We start from the raw sequence: 21444 nt of genomic DNA, 5'->3' as shown, positions 1-21444 counted from the left end.
CACACACACACACACACACACGCACACACACACACACACACACACACGCACACACACACACACACAAAGAGAGACACACCCTTTTTGGGGAATTGTATGAAAGGTGGGTCAAGGGAAAGGCGTCTTCGTCACTCTGCCTCGCCACCCTCATGGTTAGGCATAGAAAAAAAAAAAGTAGTGTGTTTCCGGTAACCCGACCGACCGAGAATTTCTACGTCGAAAAAAAACTTTATGGTCGGCATTTTTTTCAAACAACCCTCTACATTTTTGTGCAGAGGGTTTACGTCGGTGCAAACTCTCGCGATATTCACGTTGAGCGCGTGCGTCGTTTGCCCTGTTGTCTGTCAACGACATTAAAACATGGTGGCGGCCGCGATCTCCGACGACGGTTTAAAACGCGTTTTCTGTGTTACAGTCGCGTGCTCGCACCGTAATGTTAAGAAAATAGCATCCATTGATGCATCGAAAAAATAAAGCGAACTATTTGATGAACACCGCGGGCCGAGTAAAAACCGAGGGCGGAGGAGGACGGCGCGCCCCGGCCCCCGACTCCGGAGCGGGGAGAAAACTAAATAGGCGCCGGCGCCGGCCGCGTATCGGCGGGTTCATGGTTATTTTGTTTAAATTTTTGATGGGGGAAAAAAAAGATTAAAAAAAAAAAAAAAACTTTGTCCGACCTACCGACCCTATGCTGACATTTCTTGTTACCGGAAACACACTATCTTTTTTGTTTGGCTTTAGAAGTTGATGACCCAGAGCTCTGTTTAGAATAATTGGCTTGATCTATGCTGTATTAGACTATTTGTTAAGGATTGAATACTTTTCTGTGTTACTGACTCGATGGACGTGTGCATGTGGGTCATTCCTGAGCCCATCAACGAGCACCCCGGAAGTCCGCCAAGGTATTTGATTATCGGTCAAGTAGTGTGGTGGAAATTCCGCCTTCAGTATTCACGATGAAAGGGACTTAGTTTCACCATTGAAGACTGGAATGCAGAAACTTTCCGAATCAGTTCTTCCCTGTGGTATTTCCATTGCTGTCTTTGTTCAAGTCACGTTACGCCACCGCGCAGTTTGATCACCATGCTTTTATTTGTTTCAAAGAAAACTAACCACAACACACCCATAGTCGATTTCTAACATTCTTACCAAACACAATATCCTTGGGTACATGTATGAATGAGCTCCCTGTTAAAGGTTTTGGAAAATATACGTTGGTAATTAGCTTGAAAGGTGGTAGCAATCTTTCTAGTACAAACACCGCTATCTATATACATTTAAACAAGTTTTTTTGTAGAAGTCGTGTTGGTGTGACTTTGTGCCATTTGCAGTTGAACACATCCTGCTGCATTGTAAATGTCTTATTTCAATCGTCCGAGATGGTCTTCTTTCTACCGTGTTTGTATGGGAGTCTGCGTCGGGCTGGCAGCTCTGTTTGCGTTCTTGCGGGTGATGGTTGTGCAACGGCTGAGAATCTCATTAGTCTGCGGCCTGGGCGGCACCTTGGGCGCTGAGACGCTCTTGAAGATGTTTGGGTCGGAGATGGCGGGCGTCATTCTTCCACCGTTTGCACTTTGCGGACTCAGCGTGTGCCTGCTCGGCGGTGGAGGGGTGCGGCTCTGGCGAATGCGGTAGTCGTCGGTGCTCATGCTCAGGGTGTCGATCATGCTTGCCGAGGACAAGCTGAATTCGTCGCTGCTGAAGTCGCTGTCACTTGTGAACTCTGTCTCGCTGTCCCCGGTCTGGCTGGAAGGAACATCGCTCTCTGAGTCATTTTTCACCATGATGATGGGCGTAGGGACGTAACTTGCATTGGGAGGTGGGGCGTATCCTGGTTTGGGCGATGGGGCACGTTGTGTATTCGGAGGCGGCGGGTATCCTGGATTGGGCGATGGGGCACGTTGTGTATTCGGAGGGGGGGGGTATCCTGGATTGGGTGATGGGGCACGTTGTGTATTCGGAGGTGAGGTATGTCCTGGATTGGGCGATGGGGCACGCTTTGGAGGCGGGATAGGTCGCGTTTTGGGAAGTGAAATAGGGGGCGGCTTGGAGGCGGGCACAGTGGACGCAGGTCGGTTTAGGACTTCGGCGGATCTGGACAATTGCCTGGTCAGGGGTCGGAGGAGATTGGATGCGGCGGGCCTGGCAGTGTTCATTTCCTGGAGGTTGTCTTGAGAGCGGGTTATTGACTGTGGCTGCACTGTCAAGTTGGAGGGGGACAGAATGATGGGGCTGTTGTGCCCGTGGTGGCCTCCTCCCACATGGCCGTAGCTTGGGGGCTTCAGGTACATGCTGGGGATATAACCAGCCTTGCCTTGGTATCTGTGGAAAGCCAAAGATTGAGTTAAAATCTTGAAATATCGAACAAAGTCCCTCCACTGTCAAAAATCGCCATTCGGGGTGCAGGTGTGTTCCCAAGTCCTAAGAGTCAAGTGTCTGGTGTCTAAAAGCCATTTTAGCCCCGTCTCATTGAAGGTAGAATCAGTTTTCACAAATGTATGGACCTGGTACTGTATTCGTAAGCAATTTTTAGACCCTAAGGCGCAGGTGTCAAAGTCAAGGCCCTGGGCTCAGATCCGGCCCCCCACGTCATTTTATGTGGCCCGCGGTAGCAAATCACGTGTCATCTTTCATGATCCTTGCCAAAATCTGTACCAGAATGTAAAATTGTCGTGGGTAATTAATAACGCTGAGATTTTGCATCGGCCCTCCGAGGGAAGCCGTAAATCCCAAGTGGCCCGCGACAAAAGATGAGTTTGACACGCCTGCCCTAAGGTAACGCAGTCCATGGCCCAGTGAGATAGGGGTACGTTTCCAAGTCCTAAAAGTCTTGTGTCAGGTGTACAAAAGCAGGACCTTTGAGGGTAGCACACCACTGAATGTCTGTACTTAGTCAGTGCCATGAGGTGTAACTAAGTTACAGATGGCATGATAACCTTAAACCCTAATCGTATCCTGTTCTAACCCTAACATCCCAGTCCTCTAAGAAAGAAAGGGGCACCTTATAAGGACCAAAACAGACCGCAAAGTCTAACAGTTTCAAAGCCATTTTATCTTTGAGTACAGTGACAGTCTCCACCCCTCGTGTCACTGGTTCCAAGAGTACTCCAATCACGGTGCTCTCCATTCGTACAACGTATGAAAACCTTTAACGCTCTTGATATTCTCAATCAGAGAGGTCCAAGGTTTCGAATACCTGATGAGCCACCAGCCATTTTCCGACTTCTGTAGGACTTCCACCGAGGCGCCGATGCTCACTGTTATTTCATCGTCTTTGGTGGATTTGTAGCTCTTGGTCACGGTGTAAAACAACCCTAATGGTGACAGAGAGTCAAACTAAGTGATGTATTCAACACATTTGAGAAAAAGAGCTAAATGTCTCCAGTGGTTGGTGGTGGTTATGTAATTTTACCTCTTTCGGGAAGTCCATCAATATTGTCCTCTTCCGGTTCATCGTCCGTCCTCTCCAGGTACGGAGCAGGAAACCAGGCCAAGCACTTGTCGTCGTTCTCCACGAGCCACCAGCCTGAAACCAGCCAACGGAGGGGAAACATCAGAATTGGATACCATTTTGTTTTTGGTCCGAAGTTGACAAAGCTGCTTTGCTCACCTGCTTTGTCCTTGATGAGCACGTCGACTTTTTCATTCAAGGCCACTTTGAAAGGCTTGTTCTTGGTGTCTTTAGTCTCGTAGGGCGCCACACACCTGTAAGTCTCCGTGCTGAAGGGCTGGGTCACATTGCCACCCTGGCTGTAAATTTGTTCTTGTTGGGCTTGTGTTTCGGGGGGCATGATTATGACACTGAGGGGGGGGAAAAGGAAAAGTGGATTTAAATATGGTGGAGAACCAGGCCCAAAAACATGACTGGTATAAGTTCAGTGAAGACTTGAAATTGCCTATAGGAGTGAATGCTTGTTTGTCGATATGTGCCCTGGGCTTGGCTGTCATCCAGTTCATTATGTTCTCCGCCTTTTGGTTCATAGCCAACTGGCATTGCTCCAAAAACAAAACAAAAAATGGACTGCAGGAAACAGGCCTCGGGCAAAGCTGCACTAAACTTGTCAACTAAGGCGTGTAAGCATACCTGTAATTATACACCGTTCCATCTGACACGCTTCGCGCTCCGGTGAGCGCTTGGAATTTTGTCAAGCGGCTTGAAATGTCGTGTTTTGAATTATTTTAGCTGTGCTGGAAGGAGGAATTGAATTTGCGGAACTGCGCTTATTTTTAGGAGCGGAAAAAAAACAATATACTCCAAAATTGTGATTCAATGGAAATGTATTGCAGCTTTTAAGTTTATTACAACTGCACTGCATTTGGGCAGTGATTCTTTTGCATGCTACCAAATATTTTTTGAGATATTTATATTTTTTGGGTAAATATTTATATTTTGTACCCAACAAATTTGGAAGTGCGTGCATCTCCCCACAAAAGATACTTTATATATTTCTCAATACGTTTAGGTGCGAAATGATTCGAGGGCGGTTGGACTCGAAAGCGGAATTTGATTTGGCTCGATTCGATGCACGTGCGTCTTTTCAATCAAAAAAAACAAAACAAAACAATAGCGCACCTCGACTTTTAACCTGCATTGAATTTGGCAGCGACGGCTCTTCGCGATCACTTTGTCTTTCTGATTGAATGGCTCAAAACCTCAAATGTTAAAAATGTAGCGTGACTTCTTTTTGCTCAGCCGTGTGTGCGTTTTTGTGTGACAATGCGACAAACAAACATACCCGTTCTTGGAGTACTCGGCCTGCAGTTCCTCATTTTTAGGGTGGAGAAACTGGATGAGGTGCACCGACTGGTTGACCTTCGGATCGCAGCTCAGCAATTCATTGCAGTACCTCTGCAAGGGCTTAAGGTAATTCAAGGACTTAGAGGTGCCATTCTTCTGCCCCGCTTTGGCTTTCTTTGTGACTGCAAGCATACGTGACACTCGGGTTAGGCTCTTAATTGCCTTCACCAAGGCTGAGTGAATGGGATGAGTGAATACCTTTAAATTTAGGAACAATTCTCTCTGATTTCTTCAGGCCAGGGAATGCTTTCTTGATCTGCTTCTGTTTAAACGAGACAACGCGGCACATTTAGCGACGGAAGCGTGAAATGCGATGAGATCATGAAAGAGAGGTGTTTTCCACGTACGTGCATTTTCTTGAAGTCCTCAACGGTCCTGTAGATGACAATCTCTTCCTCATCTGACCAAAGTACCGAGGTGATGTACATCTAGAGGAGGAAAACCGTCGCACGTTACAACTTTTGTTCCCAAAAGATTCAAAGTGAGACGATTGTCCGAGAAAAACAGGTGCCTTACTTTTTTCTTGTCCTTCTCCATCACTCCGGTTAAACGGATGCTGATGGGGTACCTCTGCGATGACATGACTTATCCAAAGTCGGACTACGCCCCGGATCGGCAAAATAAGGTCGCGTGCACTTCTGCGTGGCGTTTGACAATGCAACGCACAGATGCTCTGCCGGTGCATTTATACACGAGCCACCTGCAAAGGCGTGGCTGCTGACACCACAGTAGCAGTTGTGTCACTTACGGGAAAGTCCGACATTTCCTCAACCCTTGTCAAATTTAGTCATGTCACAAAAAGGCCAATTAATAAAACAGAGAGAGAAGAGGAAAAAAAGGGCGATGAAAAAAAAAAATCAAGAAATGGAACCTTGAACCTGTACAATTCAATTGCAAGTAGATTTTCTCCTTCTAGAGGTACAAAAAACAAATTACTGAATAAAGTAAAAATAAAATTTACATTTAAAACATGAAATAAAATCATTTTAGAATGAAGGTTATAGTTATGCAAAGTCTTTTTTTTTTTCCATCCACCCCAGTACAGTTTTGAAGCACAGTTCAGTTGTACTCTAACTTTCAAGTACAATATTTGCATTTAATCTTCAGGAACTGAAAAACCTTATAGACTGTATTTGTGTATAATTTTTGTGAAACTTTTATGTGCAGTACATCTGAATTGACTCTGTCATTTACCCGATATTTAAGGGGATTGTTCAAACAATGCATAAGGCCGGGAAGCTTTATTTATGTCCCGCATTTCCTATACAAAGCAACTTCACATAATAAAAAGTACAACATTTACAAGCATTTACGAACAGAAGAATTTGAGACGTTTTAAAAGCAAAGTAACAAAATAAGACAACAGAGATTACGAACAGAATGTACAGTGCAAGCACGTGATTTTGGAGTTACTCTTGCGTGCAGCATAACAGCTAAATGCTGCTTCACCGTGTTTACTTTGAACTCTGGGCTCCACTAATTGACCCGAGTTTGCAGACCTCAAAGCTCTACTGGGTGTATATCCCAGTAGCATTTCTTTCATGAATTCAGGACCCAAATCATTCTGTAATTAATAGACCAGCAGCAGGTTTTAAAAATCTGGGAGTTGGTGTAAATCCTTTTGGACTGGAGTAATATGTTCCGATCACTTTGTTCTGGTCAGAAACCGGGCTACAGTGTTCCGAATGACATACCTGTCAACCTTTCGGAGCGCCAACCCATATAAACTACCAAAAAAATCCTAATAAAGAGCAAAAAATCCTTATAACATACCAAAGCATTTTATATGTCAAAATAACGGCAGAAAAAAAACCACGAAATTTTTAATGCTATTTATTGTAGATCTCCATAATACAATGGCAGGTGAATGTCTAATCATCATTGATAAATGTGTTTCCTTGTAGATTAGAACTTGCTTGTACACTACCGAAGTATGGAATGAATACTCTGCTGTTTTCAACTCGGAACCACATGATTTACTGGAACGTTACTGGAAATGAAAGCATTCGAGTAGACGAGCACCATTCTGGGCAAAAACAAACGGAACTACTTGTTAGGGGAAAAAAAAAAAAAAAAACGGAAATTTTCAGAATCCGTATGATTTGTGCGATATGGCCATATACGTAAGATTCACTACAAAATCCGTATAAAATATGGCTAAACCGTATGAGTTGACAGGTATGGAATGAGCTGCAGCTATTTGATGCTCTTTCTGAGACACTCCAGAAAGAAGACTGGTACACTAATCAATACGACTGGAGATAAAAGCATGGATATGCTTCTCCTGGCTTGCTTGGCTCATGCAACCCCTCAATTTGGGGATGTTTTTTAAGGTGGTAAGGCTGTTTTGATATGACTGCTGAATGTCAAATGCAAATCAATCAGCAGTCCAATGTGTCAGATTTGGTCTTTGGCTTTTAGAGGAAGTGACTCCAAGTGTCACTAGGGTCATATTCTCCCGTGTGCACACCCGTCCCGACTAGAGTACAATGGCAGCAGCTCAACGTCAACGTTTTATAATTTTAATTGGTGAAAAAAAAGAGAGCCGCGCACACGTCACTGGCATTACCGCATCCACGACGAAAGTTAATTTAAAAATCAAAGCGTGACATAATACTCCAAACGGATTTCAATGAGGTTCCGCAAATCACGGCTCTTTGGTGGTTGCGAACATATTTCCAGTTTACACAATAAACGTGGGTGGCTGTGTCAGAAAACCAGACAGGAGAATCGCCACACCTCGGAAGTGCGAAAGAACGGCACATAAATGACTTAGACACGAATGGGAGAGTATGACATAATGCTTTTTGTCACAGTAGCTTCTGATACGTAATATATTTCCTTTTATTGACTAAAACTTGTCTCGTTTTTTTTATTTTAAGCTAAATGTTACACTGATATTTACTATTTTGCCCACAGTAAAAGTTTCGGGGCATGTCATAAAGGTTAAAAAAGGGGTTTATAACATTTCTTGAATTGAAACGTTCATGTTTTTCCACGTAAAGGGTACTTGTGTTTAAAATCTCCATTTGATGATCCCAATGCATTGTGGGTAGCAGACGTCGTGTTTCGTCAAACTAGTCACAGCAGAAACCCTGACTGTGGTCGTTCTAATTGGTCTTCCTGTGTTAAGTCTGTTTGTGTTGAGAGGTATTTAGGAATCTGTTTCGGAGAATGTTTTCCCTCAAGTGTCGTCTCTGAAACTTGCTAGCTCGGAGTACTGCGTACGAACGTCGCGATGCCGCTGAGTTAGTGCTAACGAGCTAATTAGCATGCGAAAGGATCGCGAAAACGCCTTGTTTAAAATTGTTTGTCACACTAAAGAGCTGCATTTATGTCTGTTGTTTGGCACGAGACAATTAGTTGATTCAGTGAGTGACTGAGGAGCAGCGTTTAAAAAAAAAAAAAAAAACCTTTCAATAGCTTTTATTTCCATGCATGCAAATGGGGGAAAAATAATCATCTTGATGTTTTAAGTGTACAAAATGCTTCATTTGTCTTTAAACCAGTCGGTTGGTTATGTTCTACAGCACGAGTGCCCAACCTTTTTTGACCAAAGATCTACTTTTTGATCAACCAATGTCCTGCGATCGACCCGTTATCACACACGGGAGCACACACACTCACTTACACACACATGCCCTGATGAGTAATAGCCATAACGGCACCTAAGATGAACGAAACAGAAAAATAAAGTTGACACAAAAGTTTCTGAGTTTGTGAAAAGCAAATCACTGCTTACCTTAGTAGAGAAATGACGCGGCGGCATGGGATGCACTTTTGCGATCGTAGCTCACTTGTACCGTTTTAAAATGCTTCTCCCTGCACTTCAGTTCCCATTCTTTGCAAGTGAAATGCTCTCGGTGAATTGTACACGAAACAAACTCTGAATGAGATTAAAAATAAAAGATATACTGCAACAGCTTTGATCGCAAGCTGCAATTCCAGGCTGCTGACCACTAACTTCCTGTGATGCAGGTCACACTGCATCGAAGGTCAAAGGTGACTTGCTTTTTAAATTGTATTTTTTAAATCCTTTTTGTGAAAGTTAGACTGATAGGATGCTAAGGGTGTAGATGCACTAACACAAAAACATATCATATTAATAACATCCACACAGACACACAAATGTTTTGGGTTGTTTTTTTTTTGCTTTCCTCAACACCCCTCGCGATCGCCTTGGGAGCTAATGGTCGATAGTGATCGATGTATTGGCCACCCCAGTTGAACAGCAACCTCTTCAGCCTTGTTGTTTTCCGCCATGTCTCTCAGGGCTTCTTCACCATTTGAAACCATTCAAGCTCATGTGATCGAAGCTAATCAATATTTTCATCACGCGTCTCCAATTTATGGAGTGTAGCAGCACTATCACTAACTCGCATGCCATTGTCATTAAAAACACACACACGGGAATGACCTCACGAATTACACTCAAATTTACATAAGTAAATTAACTTTCACATTTACAGTAAATAAATTGCATGCGTGTCATAGCTGATGGGTCTACTGTTTTTTTTAATTACTCTAGCAGAGCTACTTGCCAATTCTTTGCTATGTAGTGATTGACCCGATAAGTGGTGTAGCTATTTCAACAGCAAAAATGTGACTGCATAACACCCTACAACGAATGCTTTGTTGAAACGTCGTTTGTTTGAATTGCACGGCATTATGTCACTTGAAAATATTTGCTACCACACACGTGTGAGCGGTGTCAAAAGTTATTTTACCTTAGCATCTTGCTGCCAAGGAACTATGCTGAAGTGAGTTGAGGAGCTGATAGTAGTGGAAATGGCATCTTTGTTCTTAGGAACTATGTTGAAGTGAGTTGGGGAGCTTCAATCAGACAAACAGTCTTTTTTGCACCATCTTGTGGCATTTTGGTATCAAGGACCTATGCTGAAGTGAGTTGAAGGAGCTTCAGTTTGACAAAAGTGATTTGACCGAATCTTCGTGCCAAGAAATAAACCAAGACAACTCTTGGAGAGTCTTGGTGGCTTTCCGTAGCCTTTATTCCAGCAGATTTTTGTTGTTGCTGCGACAATAGAATTTGTACAACAACAGATAAAATATAATAATAAGAATGATGCTGCAAGTCTGATTGATCCACTTGGCTGACTTCTTCAAACCAGACTGCAGGAGGATTAGTCACTGAAACGTAACAAAACCACCAACACCTCCTCGTCGTCCTCAGTGCCAGACGCCATGTGGTGAAAATGTAGCGTAGCATGATCCTTGAAGGAAACACCCACCGCCCCCTCAAAAAAAAACCACGTTCACTTCTGCGTGTTTCAAATTCCAGCTGCGATTTAATTTGCATAAAGATGAAGTATTGATCATCCACGAATAAGTAGGGCATTATTTGATGTGTAAATTTAGATGCCAAACGACGTGAGTGCCAATTCTGAGTCACGTTTCTTTTGGGCGAGGACTTTCGAGAAGACACGGTGTTTAAATAAGGAAGTTGCCACCTGCATCTTGTGATGCTTTCGGCTGTTTCCATGGCTACGGCACGTACACATGGCACTTGTTCTTTGGCCACCAGTCGAGTTAGCGGCTGTGCATGCCGTTTTTTATTTTTAATCAGAGAGGCAAGTTAACTTTTCCACTTTTTATTTATTTTTTTTTTTTTGCGCTGGTTCCGAATTGGCTCTCGTTTTTTCTCTCTCCCTCTCTAGTCCGGCAAATTTTTTGGACTGCTCAACTCCTCTCAGCTCACTGCAGAGGATAAAGAATGTATGGCTATGAATACTGTTCGATTGAATGTTTTCAATGTGATGCTGCACTGTTTGTGTCCAAATATCAGTTGCTTCTTGGGTTAGATGTGTTTCCCATCACGCGTTGGTGTTAGTGTATCATTAAGCTAGAGCAGTAAAGGCTAAAATGTGTTTGTTTTAAATACGGTACACAATATGTAACTCTCAAAGTTTTGTTTAGTTTGACAGCAATCTTCAGATGAGATTGGCAATTTTATCAGCCAGTTAAGTGATTTTTTTTTCAGATACTGTAGTAAATTTTGGATTTTCTTTTCTACGGCACGTACACATGGCACTTGTTCTTTGGCCAACAGTCGAGTTAGCGGCTGTGCATGGTGTTTTTTTTTTTAAATCAGAGATGCAAGTTAACTTTTCCACTCTGCAATTGAGATATAATCACAAAAATAAAATCAGGAAATACTTCACTCCGTGTCGTGACTATATTAGTTCACTTTTTAAATTGAACCATGGTACTGAAATGAAGTACAAGCTTCACAATATCCGAATGTATTACGATGCGACAATTTAACACTGGAGAACCCTAGAACCTTTTTCTTCTTTGGAAAATTATGAATTATACATTAAATGACTGCGATATGTTCACTAAACACCACAAGTTATATTGAATGTTTTCAATGTGATGCTGCACTGTTTGTGTACAAATATCCGTTGCTTCTTGGGTTAGATGTGTTTCCCATCATGCGTTGGTGTTAGTGTAGCATTAAGCTAGAGCAGTAAAGGCTAAAATGTGTTTGTTTTAAATACACAATGTGTAACTCTCCTGGTGTTAGTGTAGCATTAAGCTAGAGCAGTAAAGGCTAAAATGTGTTTGTTTTAAATACGGTACACAATATGTAACTCTCAAAGTTTTGTTTAGTTTGACAGCAATCTTCAGATGAGATTGGCAATTTTATCAGCCAGTTAAGTGATTTTTTTTTCAGATACTGTAGTAAATTTTGGATTTTCTTTTCTGCAATTGAGATATAATCACAAAAATAAAATCAGGAAATACTTCACTCCATGTCGTGACTATATTAGTTCACTTTTTAAATTGAACCACAGTACTGAAATGAAGTACAATCTTCACAATATCCGAATGTATTAGGATGCGACAATTTAACACTGGAGAACCCAAGAACCCTTTTCTTCTTTGGAAAATGATGAATTATACATTAAATGACTGCGATATGTTCACTGAACACCACAATATATGTTTATTCAAATATTCAATGCTTTAATCCTAATTTAGGATTAGGGGCAAATTTGACCCTTTTGGATTTAAGGGTGGCATTTGAGAAGCAGAATTTATAGATGCCATATTTGATATTTTGGGTTCTCCTGGGTTTAAGAGCATCTTTTTTATTTGAGGCGCAGTACGACAACCTTGAGTACTCAGATGAGATTGGCAATTTTATCAGCCAGTTAAGTCATTTTGATAATTTTTTTTTAATGTGGTGTGCTAATTTCTTCAGATACAGTACTAGTAAATTTGTGATTTTATGTTGTGAGGTGATTTTTTTTCAGATACTGTAGGAAATTTTGGAAATTTTTTTCCTGCAATTGAGATATAATCACAAAAATAAAATCAGGAAATACTTCACTCCATGTCGTGACTATATTAGTTCACTTTTTAAATTGAACCACAGTACTGAAATGAAGTACAATCTTCACAATATCCGAATGTATTAGGATGCGACAATTTAACACTGGAGAACCCAAGAACCCTTTTCTTCTTTGGAAAATGATGAATTATACATTAAATGACTGCGATATGTTCACTGAACACCACAATATATGTTTATTCAAATATTCAATGCTTTAATCCTAATTTAGGATTAGGGGCAAATTTGACCCTTTTGGATTTAAGGGTGGCATTTGAGAAGCAGAATTTATAGATGCCATATTTGACATTTTGGGTTCTCCTGGGTTTAAGAGCATCTTTTTTATTTGAGGCGCAGTACGACAACCTTCGGTAGTTAATTCTCAATGTGAATGGTATGCGGTCTCCCTCCTGTGGTACGGGGAAAGAATCACTGAAGTGTTCAAACTGCTCATTTTGTCACTAGCTTCATCTTTTGCGAATTACGATGACTTCTTTTTCACGTAAAGTACAATAAATTTATCTGTAATCTTTTCGGAGTGTCATTTTCCCACTGTGACTTTGACTGTATAATCTATAGAAGGGTCGCCCCTCACTGTGCGCAAGTCGTGACTATATTAGTTCACTTTTTAAATTGAACCACAGTACTGAAATGAAGTACAATCTTCACAATATCCGAATGTATTAGGATGCGACAATTTAACACCTAACTCCTGCTGCACGTTTATGTCCGTTTAGTAATTACGGACGTTCTTTTACAAACTCCCACGTGCCTATATATATTGAAAGTCTTCTAAACATTTAGATTTACCGTTGGTCATCATACCTACGAATGGCTTCGATGCTGTCAAACTACACAGCGTTTTATGTAGAAACCTGATCCCAACACATTCAGTCGGACAGTAAAACGGATGAAGTCCAGCATTCCGAGCAGTCACTGAACGCAACACGCGCAACACCTCGCTTACATACGACCTAGCGAGCGTTACGTTCCAGCTGCAACTCCTCCCAAGCGCGACGTTCGCGCATGTTGAAACGAGCGATCACCAGCGCCGGCTGTATGCTTCTGTGCAATTACATAATCTACCCGTGCAACTGCTGAAGACACAAAGTGCGTTGCTGACAACTAGTGGACATTGTGGTGTAAGTCAGGTCTAATGTGAACAAAAAACGTGACACACCCACAGAAATCAGTTATTTATTCCCCCCCACATTTGGTACAGATGAATCCAACAAATTTTCAGTGTGGTGTGATCAATCCCAAAAAGTGTCAAACTGCGTGGATTTTGTCGTCAGTACCACTTGAAACAGATCCAAACCTCCCCAAATTCCGACAAAATTGAGAGGCATTACAAAGTTTGGAAAACAATTTTAAATCTTTTTTTAGTGAAGCTTTCAAAACACTGAACGTTTATTACACAGCCTCCAATGTCTTCACAAAGTAACTTTCCCTGTTAAGTTACGAAATCTTTAACACAGCCTCCAAAGTCTTCACAAAGTAACTTTCCCTGTTAAATTATGAAATCTTTACGACTACTTTTCCAGGACAGTCACATGAACTGGATTAAAATTGCGTTGCGCAACTACGATGACTTCTTTTTCACGTAAAGTACAATAAATGTATCTTTAATATTTTCGGAGTGTCATTTTCCCACGGTTACTTTGACTGTATAATCTATAGAAGGGTCGCCTCACTGTGCGCAAAGATTTTGTTCAAGTGTATTTCCCTAACTCCTGCTGCACGTTTATGTCCGTTTAGTAATTACGGACGTTCTTTTACAAACTCCCACATGCCTATATATATTGAAAGTCTTATAAACATTTATATTCACCGTTGGTCATCATACCTACGAATGGCTTCGATGCTGTCAAACTACACAGCGTTTTATGTAGAAACCTGATCCCAACACATTCAGTCGGACAGTAAAACGGATGAAGTCCAGCATTCCGAGCAGTCACTGAACGCAACACGCGCAACACCTCGCTTACATACGACCTAGCGAGCGTTACGTTCCAGCTGCAACTCCTCCCAAGCGCGACGTTCGCGCATGTTGAAACGAGCGATCACCAGCGCCGGCTGTATGCTTCTGTGCAATTACATAATCTACCCGTGCAACTGCTGAAGACACAAAGTACGTTGCTGACAACTAGTGGACGTTGTGGTGTAAGCCAGGTCTAATGTGAACAAAAAACGTGACACACCCACAGAAATCAGTTATTTATTCCCCCCCCCCACATTTGGTACAGATGAATCCAACAATTTTTCAGTGTGGTGTAATCAATCCCAAAAAGTGTCAAACCGCGTGGATTTTGTCGTCAGTACCACTTGAAACATAAACTGCTTTCTCTGTTGGTTAAAAAAAAAATTACAACTATTTGCTGTATCATGACAATATGGAAACGGGTTCTTAATCATTGGCCGATGATGGTTGATAATCTTCATTTAAAATCAATGTGTTACTGCACTAGATTAAATTATTTAGATTTGACTGAAAACCATCTTGTCATGTCTTAGTTACTTCAACTTCAAAAGGCAAAGTTGTCTTTCTTGTGAGTAGAAGTAGCATGTGTAAAACAATTAAAAAAAAAAAAAAAATCAAGCCAGTTTACAAGTGAAAGGGGGACATCAGCAGGTCTTGTGGCCACTGTGACACCTGTTCATTGTATCCATTGGCCCATCGCTCTTCCGCAGGACTCAAGGAGCGCCTTGCAGCGTGCGAGATACCGAGTGGGATCCAGGCTCCCTTCTCGGCAGCCAGTGGCTCTCTCGCCATCCGTATTTATTTATTTAAATTTTTTTGCATCCCATTTGAAGACCTGAGCGGTGTAGGTTTGAGCCCTCCGTGACAAACACGTCATCTTTTTCAGCGGAATTCATAGATGGGAATACTGTGCTCTCGGACGTGGCTCAGGTTGAGTGACTGATACCTGGAAGAAGGTGGTGGCGGGGGGAAGAGAGAGAGAGAGAGAGAGGTTTAAAAACACTGTTTGATAGTTCTTTGATTTGCTCTCAACTAATTTTCAACACTTTAAAAATTGTGGGAAAAAAACTGATAGATCAACACTATTTTTGACAACACAACACAATTTTGTTTGCGTGGGTTTTCTCCGGGTACTCCGGTTTCCTCCCACATTCCAAAAACATGCATGGCAGGCTGATTGAACACTCCAAATTGTCCCTAGGTGTGAGTGTGAGCGTGGAAGCTTGTTCGTCTGTGTGTGCCCTGCGATTGGCTGGCAACCGGTTCAGGGTGTACCCCGCCTACTGCCCGAAGACGGACGTGTGAACAAAAAACGTGACACACCCACAGAAATCAGTTATTTATTCCCCCCCACATTTGGTACAGATGAATCCAACAAATTTTCAGTGTGGTGTGATCAATCCCAAAAAGTGTCAAACTGCGTGGATTTTGTCGTCAGTACCACTTGAAACAGATCCAAACCTCCCCAAATTCCGACAAAATTGAGAGGCATTACAAAGTTTGGAAAACAATTTTAAATCTTTTTTTAGTGAAGCTTTCAAAACACTGAACGTTTATTACACAGCCTCCAATGTCTTCACAAAGTAACTTTCCCTGTTAAATTATGAAATCTTTACGACTACTTTTCCAGGACAGTCACATGAACTGGATTAAAATTGCGTTGCGCAACAACTTTCCTGCCGCAAAAATGACGACGCAACTGGAATGTGACGTTACGTGACTGAATTTCAAAAAAACCTTAAAAAAAACCTTCATACTGTAAACTGCTTTCTCTGTTGGTTAAAAAAAAAATTACAACTATTTGCTGTATCATGACAATATGGAAACGGGTTCTTAATCATTGGCCGATGATGGTTGATAATCTTCATTTAAAATCAATGTGTTACTGCACTAGATTAAATTATTTAGATTTGACTGAAAACCATCTTGTCATGTCTTAGTTACTTCAACTTCAAAAGGCAAAGTTGTCTTTCTTGTGAGTAGAAGTAGCATGTGTAAAACAATTAAAAAAAAAAAAAATCAAGCCAGTTTACAAGTGAAAGGTGGACATCAGCAGGTCTTGTGGCCACTGTGACACCTGTTCATTGTATCCATTGGCCCATCGCTCTTCCGCAGGACTCAAGGAGCGCCTTGCAGCGTGCGAGATACCGAGTGGGATCCAGGCTCCCTTCTCGGCAGCCAGTGGCTCTCTCGCCATCCGTATTTATTTATTTAAATTTTTTTGCATCCCATTTGAAGACCAGGGCGGCGTGAATTTGAGCCCTCCGTGACAAACACGTCATCTTTTTCAGCGGAATTCATAGATGGGAATACTGTGCTCTCGGACGTGGCTCAGGTTGAGTGACTGATACCTGGAAGAAGGTGGTGGCGGGGGGAAGAGAGAGAGAGAGAGAGCGGTTTAAAAACACTGTTTGATAGTTCTTTGATTTGCTCTCAACTAATTTTCAACACTTTAAAAATTGTGGGAAAAAAACTGATAGATCAACACTATCAATTTTGCGTGGGTTTTCTCCGGGTACTCCGGTTTCCTCCCACATTCCAAAAACATGCATGGCAGGCTGATTGAACACTCTAAATTGTCCCTAGGTGTGAGTGTGAGCATGGATAGTTGTTCATCTGTGTGTGCCCTGCGATTGGCTGGCAACCGGTTCAGGGTGTACCCCGCCTACTGCCCGAAGACGGACGGCTGGGATAGGCTCCAGCACGCCCTACGATCCTTGTGAGGATAAAGCGGATCGGAAAATGGATGGATGGATGAAGATGTGATGAGAACTCAATAGCTAGGTTACTAAATATTGTATAGTTCATAAGTGGAAGCACAGCTTCACAGTTTGTGGTTCGAATCTCAGCTCGGGAACCTGTACTTGCTTTACTTTGCTAATTATACTGGCCATCCATCCTAATTGTTTTTTTTCATTGATGTTGAAAGCAAAATAAGCCTAGTGTTATGACTGACCATTCCGAGCTCCTGTGGTAGTAGTAACCCTCAATCCTTCATACTGTAAACTGCTTTCTCTGTTGGTTAAAAAAAAAATTACAACTATTTGCTGTATCATGACAATATGGAAACGGGTTCTTAATCATTGGCCGATGATGGTTGATAATCTTCATTTAAAATCAATGTGTTACTGCACTAGATTAAATTATTTAGATTTGACTGAAAACCATCTTGTCATGTCTTAGTTACTTCAACTTCAAAAGGCAAAGTTGTCTTTCTTGTGAGTAGAAGTAGCATGTGTAAAACAATTAAAAAAAAAAAAAAAATCAAGCCAGTTTACAAGTGAAAGGGGGACATCAGCAGGTCTTGTGGCCACTGTGACACCTGTTCATTGTATCCATTGGCCCATCGCTCTTCCGCAGGACTCAAGGAGCGCCTTGCAGCGTGCGAGATACCGAGTGGGATCCAGGCTCCCTTCTCGGCAGCCAGTGGCTCTCTCGCCATCCGTATTTATTTATTTAAATTTTTTTGCATCCCATTTGAAGACCAGGGCGGCGTGAATTTGAGCCCTCCGTGACAAACACGTCATCTTTTTCAGCGGAATTCATAGATGGGAATACTGTGCTCTCGGACGTGGCTCAGGTTGAGTGACTGATACCTGGAAGAAGGTGGTGGCGGGGGGAAGAGAGAGAGAGAGAGAGCGGTTTAAAAACACTGTTTGATAGTTCTTTGATTTGCTCTCAACTAATTTTCAACACTTTAAAAATTGTGGGAAAAAAACTGATAGATCAACACTATCAATTTTGCGTGGGTTTTCTCCGGGTACTCCGGTTTCCTCCCACATTCCAAAAACATGCATGGCAGGCTGATTGAACACTCTATTGTCACTAGTTTTTTCTTCCCCCCCAATTTTGCTGCTGTAGACTGCAAATGTCCCCAGTGTGGGACAAATAAAGGTTATCTTATCTTATCTCCCCCCAACTGCCCGAAGACGGACGGCTGGGATAGGCTCCAGCACCCCCTGCGATCCTTGTGAGGATAAAGCGGATCGGAAAATGAATGGATGAAAATGTGATAAGAACTCAGTAGCTAGATTACTAAATATTGTACAGTTCATAAGTGGAAACACAGCTTCACAGTTCGGGGTTCGAATCTCAGCTCAGGAACCTGCGCTTGCTTTATTTTGCTAATTATACTGGCCATCCATCCTAATTTCTTATTTTCATTGATGTTGAAAGCAAAATAAGCCTAGTGTTATGACTGACCATTCCGAGCTCCTGTGGTAGTAGTAACCCTCAATCGTGGCTGTGGACTTCTGGAAGCAGATGTAGTAAAAGCCTGCAAAGGACGCACCACTGATGTCCTTGATGGTATGATCGGGGACCAGGAACTGCTCCTTTGGGTGCGGAAAACATAAAAGACAGACTCAGAGTGCAAAGTTCACAACCGGAGGAAAATGTACATAAATAAATAAATTAATTAATAAAACTTAGGACTGACTTTCCATCTCATGAAGACGTAATCGCTGCGTTCCAGTGCGTCGTAGTCAAAATCGTCAGAGTTGAAGCTTTTGGCGACTTTAAAAAAAGCCTGAAATTTGCCCTGCAAACAAAAAAAAAAAAAGGCCATTCAATCAAAGTCAAACTGCAATAAAACTGTGAAGTTCTTGCTGGAGGTCATAGGTCATAAAGACTTACCCAATGTTTCCTGTCCACGTCCTCATCAGCATCCCACTTCCTGGTTAAAAAAGGCCTCTTTCGACTTATGATTTCACCAGCAAAGAATGTTGTGAGCGTCGGATACTCCTGGTTGCACAAATTTGAAGAAATTGTCAAGGAAAGGGGCGGATGGGGAATCTGTCACGCATGTGTCGATTTGTTAGTTCACGAAAGCTAACAAAATAACAAAAATAAATAAATTGTAACAGAAGCAAAAATGCTCAAAAAAATACATCATACACTCACAGAAACTACATTTCACTTACAAAAACTTAAATGATAGCGAAAAATGTCCCCTTTTTTTTTTGTCTATGTCAATTTAATAAATGAACCTTTGCTGTAGATTTTAAATGCGTACAGCATGGCCTTCAGACGTAAGGTCGAAAACTTGTCTGGCAGTTGTGGTCCTTTCACTAGCCTGTATATTGTGTTACGTGTGGAACACATCAGCAGAATTCAAGCCACAAATCCACTTCAGAAGTTGGCAACTCTGCAAACAGGGGATGGAAAGGGAGACCATCCTAGCTAGACCTTTGAGTGGTAGATGCATCTAACTTTAGACGCAGTATGGTGCACTGCACTTATGGTACTTCAAAGTCTGCAGACTGATAAACAGGATCTCTATTTGATTCATAGATGTTTTTAAAAATTTTTTTGTGTTGACATTTACGACATATTACTTATCATAATGTTCTCTTAAAATGTTGCACACATGAAATTAAAAAAAACTCCAAAACAAAAAACACCCTAATAAGAACTCAAGTGAAAAGAAGCAGACCCAGTCTGAAACAAAGTAAACTCAATTCAAAAAGAAAAACTCAAAATGAAATAAAAACGAACTACAATGAAAATTCCAAAACTACTGCAACTCTGGTTGCTACCCAATTTTTCACTTTTATTGCTTCTTTTTATTTTTTTTTAACAACAACAGAAAATATAAGATTGGAGAAATGAGAGCAAATATGACTTCCCTTTGCGGCAGTAAACACACCACGTCAAATTAGATCCGCAACCTGACCTGCTGACATGTTTCCACGGCATTTAGCTTCACCCTTGAACATTCTGCTCCCCTTTACAACCCCGCCTCGTCAAGGTATTACATAATGAAATGGAGGGACACTTGTCTGAGACATTCAGGTCACCACTGCAGTGCAGACCTCAAAATAAGCTCTGCGGCCTGCAGTGAGTCCCCAAATGTAATGACAACTCCCCCCTTGATCTCGGCCCAACATTCCCACTCACTTGCCTCAGTCAGGCCGCTGATCTTCAGATATCCACACAAATAGGAATCCTCCGGAGTCACATGCTACAAAACAAAATAAATACATATTTTTTTGGGTCAAATTTGACATGAGAGAACTAAAAACATGCTACCAAGCAAGGTCAAGCAGCATTCTATTTTTTTTTTTTTACTACGCTCCTCAACTGCAGAAAAAAAAAACTTCTCTGGATCTGCTCAAATGTTCAGTATATCTGTATCGTTGACCCAAAATATTTTATTATTCCCTGCTTTGATTTTGTGATTTCAACGTTATCCGTTTTGGAAACATTTTTCAATTCCTCTCCCATCATTTGAAAACAGAACATTTTATCAGACTGACAGTGCAGACAATGCACAAATTGATCGTTATTCATTTACTGTTTTGGTGCGTAACAAATTGTTTATCACTTTTTTTTCTGAAGTTAAAAGCAGATGTTTGATAACAGAAAAATAAGAATATTTATGGTTGGGAGGAGATTTGGACATTTTAACTCAAACAGGCTTTTAAATGACTAATCTTTGTAATAAAATCTCAATTCTGCATTCATTTCTTACGACATAGGTTTCTGTATTCACACTTTTAGTCTTTTCCCACATCCAGAAATTTACATTTGATGTGTTTTAGCTTTATTTCCCTCCTTGCGCTTGTTTTAAATCGTGCAAATGAAATAAACCAGTCAATAGTGTCGATTAATTCGATAATCGCCGAGATGTCGATTAATCCAGTAATTGTTGCAGCTCTATTGCAAAGTTTTAGTTAAATGTAAAGTTGCAACGAAAGATATTAAACTTTGGATATCTATTTTATAATTGACATTTCAAATGTCACACCCGCGTCCAACAGGTCAACAAAGTAGGTCAGTGTAGTAGTATTGCATGTCAACGTCGACGTGCCAAGTAAGCTACCGTACGTCGCATATCAAGCTAAAAATAATGCCACATAACGCAAACACAAATAAGCAGAATTAAAAGTGAACGTGGCCTTTACCTGCAATACAACATCCACGTCGTAGGCGCTCCCTTTGCTCTTCTGGTAGCCCCGAAACTGGGAGCCGCTGTACAGCACCGACGTGGCCACGCCGGGCTGTTGCCCATTGATTGGGGCGGGCGGCATAAGCGAGCCCGGTGTTGGACAGGCCGCGTCGGAGGCAAGGTAACATTCGGCTGGGACAGGCATGGCGAGCGGTAACGCGTCACCGTCGACTACCGTCATGAACTCGCGAACAGGAAAGCACACGAACGATATCTCTGAGATTGAAAAGTTTGGACAATTTATTTTGACCGGCGACCTCAGCAGGGCTCTGAATGGCTAGTTCAGTTTCCCGAAATCTGATTGGTCGACAGTTGAATGATGTGCGGGGCCTTTTATTGGGTACTGTAATACCGAGAGGCCT

At 41.7% G+C, this 21444-nt stretch overlaps 2 protein-coding genes and 1 long non-coding RNA gene across 3 annotated transcripts; all 3 read right to left on the bottom strand.

Annotated features, from left to right (window-relative positions):
* Positions 1–1069: 1069 nt before the first annotated feature.
* noxo1a (NADPH oxidase organizer 1a) lies at positions 1070–5471 on the bottom strand. Its single transcript, XM_019881524.1, has 8 exons — positions 5315–5471; positions 5146–5226; positions 4997–5060; positions 4737–4920; positions 3611–3801; positions 3413–3526; positions 3197–3314; positions 1070–2322 (listed from the first exon to the last, which is right to left on the bottom strand). Exons 1-8 carry the CDS (start codon positions 5378–5380, stop codon positions 1392–1394), a joined length of 1749 nt encoding a protein of 582 aa, XP_019737083.1. The 5' UTR covers positions 5381–5471; the 3' UTR covers positions 1070–1391.
* A 9988-nt stretch (positions 5472–15459) lies between these two features.
* On the bottom strand, positions 15460–17125 carry LOC109522753 (uncharacterized). The gene is made up of 2 exons (XR_002169614.1): positions 17090–17125; positions 15460–16484 (listed from the first exon to the last, which is right to left on the bottom strand). It is a non-coding gene; the product is annotated as an uncharacterized LOC109522753 (long non-coding RNA).
* A 469-nt stretch (positions 17126–17594) lies between these two features.
* On the bottom strand, positions 17595–21400 carry gid4 (GID complex subunit 4 homolog). The gene is made up of 6 exons (XM_019881523.1): positions 21039–21400; positions 20036–20095; positions 18769–18876; positions 18572–18673; positions 18337–18467; positions 17595–17729 (listed from the first exon to the last, which is right to left on the bottom strand). The coding sequence occupies exons 1-6, from the start codon at positions 21261–21263 to the stop codon at positions 17666–17668; spliced, it is 690 nt and encodes a 229-aa protein (XP_019737082.1). The 5' UTR covers positions 21264–21400; the 3' UTR covers positions 17595–17665.
* Between the last annotated feature and the right edge of the window lie 44 nt (positions 21401–21444).

Source organism: Hippocampus comes, unplaced genomic scaffold, assembly GCF_001891065.2.
Source record: "Hippocampus comes isolate QL1 unplaced genomic scaffold, H_comes_QL1_v1.1 scaffold458, whole genome shotgun sequence".
NCBI classification, from domain to species: Eukaryota; Metazoa; Chordata; class Actinopteri; order Syngnathiformes; family Syngnathidae; genus Hippocampus; species Hippocampus comes.
This window is presented reverse-complemented; position numbering and strand designations above follow the sequence as displayed.

Coding starts and splice junctions, on each gene's coding strand:
- noxo1a (XM_019881524.1), bottom strand. CDS start 5,380: ATGTCATCGCAGAGGTACCCCATCAGCATCCGTTTAACCGGAGTGATG. Junction 5,227..5,314: donor TGGAGAAGGACAAGAAAAAA/GTAAGGCACCTG, acceptor TTCCTCCTCTAG/ATGTACATCACCTCGGTACT. Junction 3,802..4,736: donor GCCGAGTACTCCAAGAACGG/GTATGTTTGTTT, acceptor CCCCCCCCTCAG/TGTCATAATCATGCCCCCCG.
- gid4 (XM_019881523.1), bottom strand. CDS start 21,263: ATGACGGTAGTCGACGGTGACGCGTTACCGCTCGCCATGCCTGTCCCA. Junction 20,096..21,038: donor ACGTGGATGTTGTATTGCAG/GTAAAGGCCACG, acceptor TTTGTTTTGTAG/CATGTGACTCCGGAGGATTC. Junction 18,674..18,768: donor ACGTGGACAGGAAACATTGG/GTAAGTCTTTAT, acceptor TTTTGTTTGCAG/GGCAAATTTCAGGCTTTTTT.